Raw genomic sequence first — 13,292 nt, 5'->3', positions numbered from 1 at the left:
TGTTTTAAACTCGCTCCTGCTAAACAGCTATGGGACTGCCCGGTATCTGAAGTAACGTACGGCCGTTGTCACGCCTGCAACTGCTTCAACTGTTCTATGCTCTGCTGTCTTACCCGCTCCGGATCGGTGCTCTGTTCTCCTGCTCCTCCTCCCACTGCATTCGGCCTCCCGAGTGACCCCCCGCATATCCCTCCGACACTGGCGAAAGGCTTCGAGCCTCCCCTTAACTTCATCTTCGGCTACACTGCTACGGGACTGCCTCGCGTTTTTGGGGAACGCGAATCTACCGTCGTCATGGCTGCAGCTCCACATCTACGAGCTCTACAGCGCCTTGAGACTCCCATTTCCTCCTCTCCGGCAGAACAGCCTCGGCGTTCCAGCAACGTGCTCTGAAACAATGGCGTCGCTCACTCAGCTAAAGAGAGAGAAACCCGTCTGCCGGTGTAAGGATCCCCTGCGCAGCAATGCGATGACATCACAACCGTCTATCTCCGATGCCCCCTGCTGGAGTATCCTTCGTCTTCCCGTTACCCTTTCTGGTCGTGTCTAAGCTGGAGACATTAGCCTCAATGTCTTATAGTCTTTGCTGTCTCACAGGTCGGTGCCTTAGAGGGCTGTTTTGATAATATAATTATCCGAGCTGAATTGGATAATGGCTTAGAATCTGCATTATTTATGCACATCTCCCATGCAGTAGTTTACCTACACTGCTTGCCAAACTGGTCCTATCTGAAATGTTGGGAAAAAAAAAAAAAAAGAGAGAGCAAAGCAGGCAGCATGTTTAAGCCTCCATTCCAAACCGGCTCCTCTTTCCATCTGAACACTACCTTGATTGACAGCATCGCACCCATTTAGACAGCCCTCCGAGTTCATTTCGTTCTCTCTTATCCTCTCTACGCATCATCCCATCATATCATATCATCCCACCCGTCCCCCCCTTTTTCTTTCTCTACATCTGTCTCTACACATCATCCCACCCCTCCCTTTATCATCCCACCCCTCCCCCCCCCTTTTTCTTTCTCTACATCTGTCTCTATGCATCATCCCACCCCTCCCTTTATCATCCCACCCCTCCCCCTCTTTTTCTTTCTCTACATCTGTCTCTATGCATCATCCCACCCCTCCCCCCCTTTTTCTTTCTCTACATCTGTCTCTACGCATCATCCCACCCCTCCCTTTATCATCCCACCCCTCCCCCCTTTTTCTTTCTCTACATCTGTCTCTACGCATCATCCCACCCCCCTTTTTCTTTCTCTACATCTGTCTCTACACATCGTCCCACCCCTCCCTTTATCATCCCACCCTTCCCCTTTTTTCTTTCTCTACATCTGTCTCTACGCATCATCCCTCCCCTCCCTTCATCATCCCACCCCTTCCCCTGTTGCAGCCGCAGCTGCATGCCTCAGACCTTCTAGCTCGCACCCCTCTATAGGTGCTGCGGTGGGCCTGTCTCCTGTCCAGCGCTCTGACCACTCGACACGGTCTACTCTTCGTAGGTCTACTCTACACATCATCCCACCCCTCCCTTCATCTTCCCACTTTTTCCCCATTGCAGCCACAGCTGTAAGCCTCAGACCTTCTAGCCCACACCCCTCTATAGGTGCTGCGGCGGGCCTGTCTCCTGTCCAGCGCTCTGGGCATTCGATGCGTTCTTCTCACTGCATGGCTTCCTCATTGCTGATTCATTTTCTTTCCACCCCCTTCCCCTGCTGCTGCTCTATGCCTCATACTTTCCAGCTCACACCCCCTCTATAGGTTGCCGTTGCGGGTGTTGTTAACTTTTGCTGTGTTGTGAAGACAGGTGATGGAAAAGAATCAAAAAACACACTGAACATTTCTTAATACTGTCTTATGAGGCCGTCTGATAAATATACCTCATAATTTCCTCCCTTCGAGACTGTTAAAATCTCGTAAAAATTTAAGCAACCCATACATGTAAATGTCATAACAAATAAGTGATACCTTCCTACACACAATTTTAACATCACTTGCATTATGATGTAACAAAATTTCATGGAGTGTGAGGGCGAAAAAACCTGCCCGGCAGCCATCTTTCTTGAAAATCCTTCAAACATTTTAGACAGGAAAAATTCCCTCAACGATCCCTCTGCCTAGGCGATCACAAAAAATTGTACTCCAATCCAATTAAATTTATTCTATATGTGTAGGGAGTTGACTTAAGTAAATGTATATGAAAATCTCAGAAAATAAAATCAAACCAATGTCCAAATTCAGGCTGGTCGACCCATCGGACCTTCCAGTGGACCTGTCCCTACCTGACACACCCCTTGGCCCTAACATCGATAAAACAAACAAAAACTCTGAGATTTCAATACACTTACACAGATTACATTTCATCAGTCTATAAATCTTCATAATACACAGTTGTTACAATTTTTAATATCACTCATATAATGGTTTATCACTATCAAAAATTACTAATAATAAACAATTCAATAGAAACATATGACATAATATTTTCTTTTCAGCAATTTTGTCTTCTGATGTGATGTTGATGACATATTGAGCTTCAGCAAGTCTTCACCATTCTGTTTCAAAGTCCTTCTGTTTTATTGTCCTCTTTTGAGATTTTGGATCCCTGTAGCATTTCAGGAATCTCGAACAACCATCCTCCCTTACAGTGATCTTCCCCCCTTTTACTTTCTGGAAGAAAGAAATAATAGCCAGTATCTTTTGCAAAAATGACAGATGCACATAAACATCAAACAAAACTTTAATAATAGTAACATTAATGGATTAATACGTTTTATAAGCTACAGTGTATACTTCATCCTACAATCTTTATACTTGATTACTAAATAATAAACCTAACAAAATAAAAGATAATGTCATAAGTGAATGGAAAAATATATAATAGTGGATATTCAAAATGGATATCTTTCTACCAGGTTGTATTCCAACATTTCCTTCTCATGTTTGTCTGAGTCGGTTCTACTTAATAATGGCATCTGTACTTGATCTCCAGGCATTACAACTCCAACCCATTTCAAAATCATAGCTTTTGCACAAGTTAACAACAGTGTACAAAAACAAAACATTATACACACTGCTAAAAGAGCTGCTCCAAAACTTGAGCCAACATTGCTCCTAGTGGTCCGAATTTCTCCAATAACCAAGCATTCACAGACCATCCAGCTCCTTTTGATGGACCAAACGCCTCCCTTATATGCTTCAATGCTTCTATAACACTAGTCATATTATCAGAATTATCCGGAATCAAAGTATAACAGGCATCCCTTGTCAGAGTCAAAGCTACACATAAACCCCCTTGCTTAGCTAAAATGTAATCCAGAGCCATGTCATGTTTCAACAAAGTTAATCTGTGACTTTTTTGAGTATTTGACAAATACTGAAACCCTCTTATTGTTTCATTAGCAAACCCTTGTAAAGTGTACGTAATATCTATATGATCTGCTAAAAATGTCACACCATACCATGGGAATAATCCTATACCCCATTTTTCTCCTATACTGATTCTCCAATGATATGCTTCCAAGTTATGAAACTGAGCCATTTCACTTTTCTTTCTTCTCACAGAATTACCTTCAGAATTCCCTTCATCAGTTGCTTCAACTTTTTGGAGAGTATAAACCTCATAAGGAAGCTTTAATATTGCCATATAACAACAGCCTGTCCACCCATATGGTAGAAATATGTATGCTTTATCTCCACAAACCCACCAAATATCCTTAAAATTTCCTATAGTCACATTTACAGGCAAAATGTCATACTGCACCATTAATGTTCTACTCTGTTTGCTATCTGGTGTATGAAAATTCACTTTAAACAAAACGTCCTTAGGTTTAGGCTCTTTAAAATTCATCTTATAACGAGCACAATCAGATATTCCCATAAACATCCCCTGTCCATTGTGAGTATCATTGGAACAAAAACAGTCTTTAGTCTCCACAGATTTTACTTCCATCTCATCAGGCCGTGCTGTCAGTATATTTTCATGCCGATTAAGGAAATTCACATATGGCAACTTCATCAACCAAGTACAATTTAATCTAGGTCTAAACAAATGCACTGATAAAGCCATTATTATATCTTCTTCAGAGTTTTGCTGATATATTAACCACGATAAAGCATAAGATTGACACATAGCATGCAGTGGTTCTGGTACTGTCTCTAAAATTGATGGCCATGTGCTTGGTGATGGAACTTTCACCACACATGGACCAGTCGACATCGTACTCATTCTTACGGAATGGGTTATTTGCTGAAACCATAAATTTCTAGATGCCCATGGGTCTGTGATTTGTAACACTGAAGAATCAAATCCATATGCTTTCCATTTTGCTTCTCTTTTCTGTAATGCATGGTAATGGTCAGTCATTTCTTTAGATGTCCAGTCAGAATCAAAAAACTCTCTCTGCCCTTCTAAAGTGATTTTCTCAGTGGTTACTAAACCCTTTGAATCCATGTCTTCCATTGGGTTTCTAGCTTCAAAAGTCACTTGACTGATATTCACTTCATGCTCCATATTTAACTCTGGACCCTGTGTTATGTTTACTTCCTTCTGCAATGGAAAGGACATTAGTTCTGGAGTCTGGGTTACTTTTACAACATTATGTGATCTTGTTATTTTTCCCTTTTCAACAGTTGTGCTAGATTCAGATGTACCCGAAGCAGAAGTCATCATTGCCAGTGTAGTGCTATTCATCTCCTTTAATGGCATATCTAAAGTAGTAATCCGATTAGTTACATTATTTCCTTTACTTATTTCTGGAGCTAAAGTAATTGGCTTAATTTGTTCTTTAGTAACCTTTAGAGTCATTGCCATAGTGGTTTGGTCCTTAACTCTTTTAATAGATGTAAAAACTTCAATAGGACTCTGGTCCTTTATCATCACTATCACTGTACGAGTTATGTACCCTTCTCTCCACACATTTTGAAATGGCACAAACTTAAGCTCTGGCTCCAAATAAGTACAAGTGTATTCCCCTTGATCTTCCCATGTAACATTACGTAAAAGAATTGAACAATCATCTCTAACTCTGAACCACCTAAAGGCATTAAACAAAAAATACTTTCTCTGGTCATGAGGCAAATGATCAACTTCAGGTCCTGTTAACACCACTTTTTCACCACGACTATTTTTCCACTCAGGAGGACTATTACCCCCTGTATTAAATCTTCCACATTTACAGGGAAGATGAACCGCTTTACCTAATTTAGCTTTACCACCTTTAGTCTTGAAAGGTGATGACGTTGTTGAAATTATCAAAGGCATTAGTGTAGTTAGATGTGATCCATTTACCCCCTCACTAACTTTTGACACTGAAAAAATAAAATTCTTTAAAGTTTCATTCTCTTTAGTTCTCATACCGTTTAGGTCTAACCTTTTTCCGAACTGGTCTTGGACTCTTCTCTTGATCCAAGTCTCTGAACTGTTTTGAAATGGAATTACTGCTTTCTGGAATAGGACCTGCTGTTTCTGGGACATATTGAAATTCAATTTCTCCAAACCTTTTGTCTCATTTACAATCTGCTGTGTCATGTCTGGCATCATCAGAAATATACACGGAGTCATCAGCATCATCCAAACCAGGGACAATCTCCTCTTCAGGAGATCTACTCTGATTTGTTTCTTGCATGTTATTTTCAACCTCTTCTCCCTCATGTTCTTTTGGTCCTCCTGAACCTGCAACCTCTCCTCCCTTTGAGAAAGGCTCCTCTTCACTTGGTGCTTTAACACAGTGAGATAAATGATACCACGTTGGAGACCCCTTGACTTGAACTGCCGTTCCAGTACTGCGAACAACTTCAAAAAGTCATTCTCTGCGTTCGTTATACCGTTTTCTTCTAAATACCTTTACAAACACCTTGTCTCTAGGCTGCACTGTATTCTTCCTTTGCTCATCCAGTCTCTCCTGCTCCTCCTCTTTTCTTTGATTTTCTGAAATGTATGTGGATATTCTTTTATCTAAATTAGCTAAGTATGAAACATATGCTCTCATGTCATCTTCTAAAAGAGCTAAACTTGGACCTTTCCCACTTTTACGCAAACATGGCGTTGGCATTTGTCTGCCTGTCATCAACTCATGAGGAGTCATGTGTAAATCACACAGCTCACTTGAGCGACAAACCATTAATGCTAATGGAAGTGCTGCTATCCAATTTAACCCCGTGTGCTGACAGATTTTAACAATCCGATTTTTCAAGACACCATTCATTTTTTCACAAATCCCTTGACTTTGTGGATGGTACACAGCTCCCAGACGCTGTTTAATTCCTAATTTTTGCAAAATTAATTTCACCGTTTTATCCACAAACTCTTTCCCATTATCGGAGGATATTCGATCTGGAAGTCCCCACCTGCTTATGACTTCTCTACACAAAAACTTGGCAACCGACTGAGCATCCTTACGCTTGGTTGGACATGCCTCAGGCCATCGTGAAAACCTGTCCACAACAACCAGCATAACCCTCTTACCTTCAACTGGTTTTATCATGTCAACAAAGTCCACAACTAACTCACGCATAGGACCCCTTGGTGTTGGAATGTAATCAGGCGGAACCATCAACCCCCTGCGAACATTATTTTTCAAACAAATTATACATCTGCCAATTACGTAATCAATCTGTTCAAGCAAATATGGTGCCCAAAAACCATACTCCTTTGTAATCTTCCTCCTAACTTCTCCCCTAGCCACATGAGCTAACCCATGTGCCTCTTGAATCATCAGACCTAACAAGTCCGGGGGTGCTACTATCAGCCCCTCATGGTTTCTCCAGAGACCAGTAGAATCCCTGCTGGCACCTCGATCTAACCACAATTGTTTATCTATTTCAGGAACAGCTTCCTGCATTAAAAGTACATCATTAAGTGTCACCTTCTCTTCGAAGTCCACTTCATGGGTTACCAAAAATACTTCCCCGAGTTTGTCCGCTCCTGTAATGGCTTTGGCAGCTCCATCAGCTGCTCTATTCTTTTGTGAGACCCTTGATGCATCCATTTTATGAGCTGCACATTTAGCTATTGCTATTTCTTTAGGTTTCATCATAGCATGCAACAGTTTCATTATTTGAGCATGATGCTGTATTGGTGACCCATCAGTTTTCTTAAACCCCCTGTTTTTCCACACTGATCCAAACAAATGACACACATTATGGGCATACGCCAAATCTATGTATATGTTCACTCGCTTACCTTCAGCCAACAAACATGCTTCTGTTAACCCCACAAGTTCAGCAAGTTGTGCAGATGCAGGCTGTGCAATTACTTCAGCCTTTTCAACAACAAATTCGGTCCCCTGTGCTCTTACTATTGCATAGCCAGCCCTCAATTTATCTCCTACACGATAACAGGACCCATCAGTCCAATACTCCACTTCAGCCTCACGCAATGGAATAGCTTGCAGATCTAAGTCTCGAATACCTCTCTACGTCCCGTACACAGTCATGTGGTTCACCATCCTCTGGAGTTGGCAAGTTCTCAGCTGGATTTACTGTTACACACCTCGCTAGGGTGACATCTTCTTGTTCTAAGAGCCTATGATAATCTCTAATTCTAGGCATAGTTAGAGTATATTTACCAAAATTTAAAAGATTTCTAAGACTATGATGTGTAAGAATTGTCACTGGATAACCCATCGTGACAGATGATGCTTTCTCATACATTAAGTACACTCCCACCATTGCTCTGTAGCAACTTGGTAACCCCAATTCCACTTCTGAAAAGGCAGTTGAATAATAAGCAATTGGTTGGGGATTGGTTCCCGTACCTGTTGGCTGACAAAGAACTGCACATGCATATTTTCCTCCAGTAGAAGTGGACACGTATAACAAAAAATTCTTAGAATAATCTGGCAGAGCTAATGCTGGAGCCTCTTGTAACCTCTGTTTTATTGTCTCAAATGCTAAAAGGCCATCCTGTGTCCAGGAAAAATTACAATAAAGTTGAGCATTCCCTGTATCTTTAATCATAGCTCTCAAAGGTCTTGTTAAACTAGCATAGTCCTCTACCCATGCGGAGGAATACCCTGCAATACCCAAAAATGTCATCATTTCTCTAACTGTTCTGGGTTTGGGAGCTTTGCAAATAGCTTCTAACTGCTTACCAGAAATACATCTGTGTCCCTGTGTTATGGTCTGCCCTAAATAAACTACCCTTTCCTGACAATATTGCAATTTTTTCTGAGAGACTTTGTGCCCTTTCTCTGCCAGCACCTGTAACAAAGTAATTGAATCCTTATGACATGTTTCCTCATCTGGTGCACAGAGAAGAATATCATCCATGTATTGAATGACAGTACTTTTTAACTTCTGATCTACCCCAACTAAATCATCTTTCAATACTTTATTGAAAATGTGAGGACTATGTTTATATCCCTGTGGTAATCTCTTATACTCATAGAATTGTCCCTTGTAAGTAAACCCAAATAAACCCTGACTTTCTACACTTAGTGGAACACTAAAAAATGCACCACATAAATCTAATACTGTGAAATACTTTGCATCCGGAGGAATTTGGGCTAACAAAACATGTGGATCTGGCACTTCTGCTGGAAAGTCTGCTACTACTTCATTTACTGCTCTCAAATCATGTACTAAACGATAAGAGTTATCTGGCTTCTTCACAGGCAACAAAGGTGTATTACTCTGCGGATTCTGTGTTATCTTCAGAACATCTGCCTTCACAAGACCTTCAATTTGTGGTTTGATCCCTTTGATTGCTTCTTCATTCAAAGGATACTGAGGCTTCCACGGAGGTTTTGTTCCTGGTCGGAGTTCAACTTTCACTGGTTGAGCTGACTTCACAAATCCAATGTCAGTGCTATGTTGTGACCATAAACATTTTGGAACATATCGCAGCATTTCCTCTTTCAAAGAGTTTGAATCCATCTTCTCATTGTAAAGTGATTCATGTGTCATCCTGACGACTTGTGGATGTCCTTGTCCTTGAGCAGTAATCATAATCTTAATAAATCGCTGATCTTCACTCCTCCAGATGGAAAGATTCTCTTTAAGCGGTTTAAAGACAACTTCTTCTGCTTCTGCCATCATTTCACCTATTTGTTTCTGCTCACAATCTTCAGACACCAGCAAAGTCACATGTGGTACACTTTTTCCCATCTCAAACTCTTTATGCAAGTAATCATTTTTGTCTATCTTCATAGCAGCTCCTTGTGGTCCCAAAATTATGCAACATGAATGTAATTCAACTTGCTTTGGTTGATGACTCAGCCATTGTTCTCCATCTGATTGTTCAGCATCCTTAAAGTATTTCAGTGTACAATGAAATGGATACTCTGGAGTCTTTGCATCAGGCATGTTTGCTACAATAAACTTCTCCCACATCTTGGCTGGTTCCAAGAATTCTTCGCTAAGATTTCCAATCCAAAATACTGAAGAAGCTTCAGTCTCTGTTTTCATAATCAGTTGATCAATCATTTCACTCGGCACTTCCACCAGGAAGCCGTCTGGTGTGCATTTTATTGTACAGTTCAGTCTGCACAAAGCATCTCTTCCCAAAAGTGCAATAGGTGTATGTTCTGATACCAGTATGGGTATTGTAGTCTTCAGATGTTTATAGCAGAGCTCAATTGGTTCTGTGAGAGGAATCAGCTGTTTTACTCCCTCAAACCCGATTGTCCGAATCATCTGACCAGACCTGGGGAGGTGTATAGCATCTTCAGGCCGAATACAGGTGAAAGCAGCTCCACTATCTGCCATCATTGTCAATGGTCGATTATTTATTTTCACCTCTATTGTTGGATCTCTCTCCGGCAATATTGCTACCAGCTGACACCTCCCACACGAGTTCTCCGGGCATCCCTAGAATCCTGGTTCCGGGCCCCTATAAGGGTTCACAGGTCCCTTGATTGACCTTGGTTGTCCTCTGAATCCTCCTCTAAAGTATCCCCTGAAGTTTCCTCCTGGCCGGTTGCATTCACGAGCAAAATGACCAAACTGTCCACAATTATAGCACACTTCAGGAGGCTGCTGAAAGTTCAGACTGAATCTTCCTGGTCTTCCTCTTCCTAGATTTCCTTGACTTCTTCCTCTCCATGTCTGCACCTGACCAAACACTGGCTGTGGCCAGGGAGTCACTGGAGCAACTGATGCTGACTGGCTCACTTGAGGTTGAGTCTGATCCAGATGCGGTCCTGGCTGATTAGGAGGCTGACTTTGTATGACTACAGCTTGTTTCTTTTCTTTTTTCTTGTTGTCCACCAGTTGTATTTGGTTCAGCTTTCTGAGGGTCTCTTTATCCTGTATTTTCTGATCATTTTCCTTCTTTCTATATAGCTCCACTTGATGGGCTATATGATCTGTATAGACACTCTTTGCCATGCTTCCAAGACCCACTACTTCTGCCAGTTTACTTCTCACTGGTAAGGGTAGTCCCTTCTGTAATTTGGCTCGCAAAATTGACTGCTCCATCTGATTTAAATCTGGATCATTTCCTGTGACATTTCTCCATACCTGATGGACTCTTGACACATAGGCTCTTGGGTTCTCTTCTTCTCCCAAAGGCTCAATCAGGATATTGTCAGGATGCACATTGGTTGGAAATGAATCTTTCAATGCTCTCCACATTCGACCTCTGATTGCAGCAAACAGCTCTGGATCATTAACAGCAGTTCTTACATATCGTTCTAGGCCCGCTTTCTGTAGAATTTCTTCCATGGCTGGAACTCCCAGGAGATTTGCTAAAAGTCTCTTTATGTCACCTATTGCTGGCTGCGTTCCCACCAGAAGCTCTTCCAATTTTGAAATCCAAGGATGTGCTCCTTCTTGCAAAGTAGGCAACTTTTCCATGATATCTGACATATCTGTATTTTGCCAAGGCTTGTATTCCAAATTTCGTCCACGGACTATCACTGGACACATCTTTTCATGTGATTTCCCTTTCCTTGGACGCAAAGTGTATTGTCTTTAAGATTTTTTAGTGTCTTCATTTTTCAGATCCTCCTCATATGTCTGCAACTCTTTCAGTTGTGTCTCCAGTGAGCTAGAAGCATTATCTAAGTTCAATAAACATTGGTCTATACTTTTTTCTACTTCTCTCAAAGCTCTTCGCCTGTCTTCTCCTCTTGTGCTGGATGTTGCAGGAAAGAATCCTCTTTCAGAGAAAGATCCCTTACTCTTCCATCCATCATCACTTTCTTCATTCTCTGTTTCATCAGAACTTCCATCTCTTGAGTCCTCTTTCTTTCTACTCACATCTCCTCTTTTTTCTGCTTTAGCTAGCATTCGTCTGATGGCTGGATCATATCCACCCATGGCCTCCTCCTGGTCACTCAGATCCTCATCTCCAATGGTCCTCCTTCTCATTCTCAGTTCACCTCTAGTCTGCAGACGTCGAGTTTTCTTCTTGCTTTTGGAACTCGGATACAGTTTTATCGTTGTCTCTGCTTGTCCTGTTTCAATTATGCATTCATCTTCGTCTTCAATGTGATAATCTCCTCCTTGACTAATCACTGGAAGCTGAGGATAGGCTTTTTCACTTTTCACTTCCTTCTCATAAGGTGGTGGTGTCTTAACTGAGTCCACATGTGAAAAAGACACATTAACTTCGGCCATCTGTCTTTCGGTTTTCTTCGTAAGTTGGTTAATCGCTTCTACACTTTTCTCCCTCTTGTCTTTCGCCGCCTTCATCAGTTTCTGACTCTCTTGTTCAAATAACTGGAGAATGCCAAGCTCTATTACTTTTTTTTTCCTTTCGCTTTTCTCCTTGACGCCCTTTCTTCTGTCCTGCTTTATATGTTGATACAAGTACCTCTATTGTTTTAATTACATCTGGGTTAAGTGTCCCCTCTACCGGCCATGGTTGGTCTATGTCAGGCCATCGCTTATAAAATTTTTCTGACATTCTTGCAATGCCTTTTATTAAAGGATTATTTTTCTTAACTATATCAACAAGAGTAACCCCTTTTGAAACATTAGTGCCCATTTTTGGCATAATAATGACTAAATATGTTCCCAACTTACACTTATTAATTATTTCTCTCCCTTTTTTATTTATTTATTTATTTTTTTCTTCCTCTGTTTATATGCCACTATATTACCACAACCAATAAAAATCAATCCCCAATTGAATTTGCCAACTTCAGAGAAATCAAACCTTAATATGCAATACAATTCAAACCACTAAATCACCTTTACTAAGTGATATAACTACTAAGTGCACCATAAACCTAGATTTATTAAACATTCAATAACTATCTTGTAATTAAAGAATATACAAACTTATATAAGACTCAACAAGCACTTCTAAATATGATTACCACTAAATATTTGCAACCCCATACACTTATAGCAAAGCTTAGATCAGAAATCCCTTTTCAAATAATAATTTTTCTTCATAAACCACGTTGTTAATTCTTTATAATCAAATTATTATCTTAAAAATGAACAACATGTTGCCAAGCTTTCTTTGAAGAAGTCTATGTCATGTACTATAGCACCAATAATGGACTAAATGCAAATAGATAAACAAATCAATGAATTTCCAATTATTACTTTTTAATAATGAGACCTATTAATGATTTAATCTAAATGTATCAATGCAGGTGTTTGTGAAAGAAGTTTGTGGATAAAATGACTGGCCTTTGTGCAGTCTGCTCTGCTATGGGCAAATTTGACCCCCCTTTTTTCCTCCTGGTCCTCTTCTCACCGTCTCCTCACAGATGAGAGAACTCACACACATATACACACACACCCCACAGGATAAAAAGACAAATAGAAATTTAATACATTCAGCTTACTTCTTAGTAATTAAACATTCAATATGCTTATTTGTATTTTATTTACCAACTTTTAGTTCATTCATAACATTTTTACCCTTCATTCAACATTGTAAACACCTCCAACAACTCTTTATTGGCTTGAAGCCTAAACGACCTTAATCTCAACCCCCCTAAAAAGGGTCTAAAGTGATTGATGGCAATAAGTTCATCCTTAATGCAGCTCCCTTTAACATCTGGTTCGGCTTAACCAGTTTAGCATAAACATTTCACATACTATTCTATGACCACATGATAGTAAATTTCCAACACTGCATCTTGGTTCCTAAGATGTATATATTAAGATAAGATTAATGTACTATGTTGTACTCTTCACATATAAACATCGCAGTGATATGTTTCCCCAGAAAGCACCAATGTGAAACACTCAGAGTTTTCCAATATTCACACATTGGCAGTATTTTTCAATTATCAGTTGGCAGCTAAAAATTATTATTTTTCTCATATAAAGTAACAGTACTTCACAGAGATCTCAACACCATAGACTATAAAATTCACCCCCTTTTTCTGAGC

General features: G+C 40.4%; 1 protein-coding gene across 1 annotated transcript in view; it reads left to right on the top strand.

Moving 5' to 3' along the window:
* Window positions 1-397: 397 nt before the first annotated feature.
* LOC136697253 (chemokine XC receptor 1-like) overlaps window positions 398-13,292 on the top strand; it is a 43,494-nt gene continuing 30,599 nt past the window's right edge. The window contains exon 1 of the mRNA XM_066672291.1: window positions 398-509. Within this exon, the coding sequence (XP_066528388.1) occupies window positions 398-509 (112 nt within the window). The remainder of the gene's footprint in view (window positions 510-13,292) is intronic.

Source organism: Hoplias malabaricus, chromosome 5, assembly GCF_029633855.1.
Source record: "Hoplias malabaricus isolate fHopMal1 chromosome 5, fHopMal1.hap1, whole genome shotgun sequence".
NCBI classification, from domain to species: Eukaryota; Metazoa; Chordata; class Actinopteri; order Characiformes; family Erythrinidae; genus Hoplias; species Hoplias malabaricus.
The sequence above is the reverse complement of the archived record's forward strand: the minus strand, read 5'-3'. Positions and strand labels throughout refer to the sequence as shown.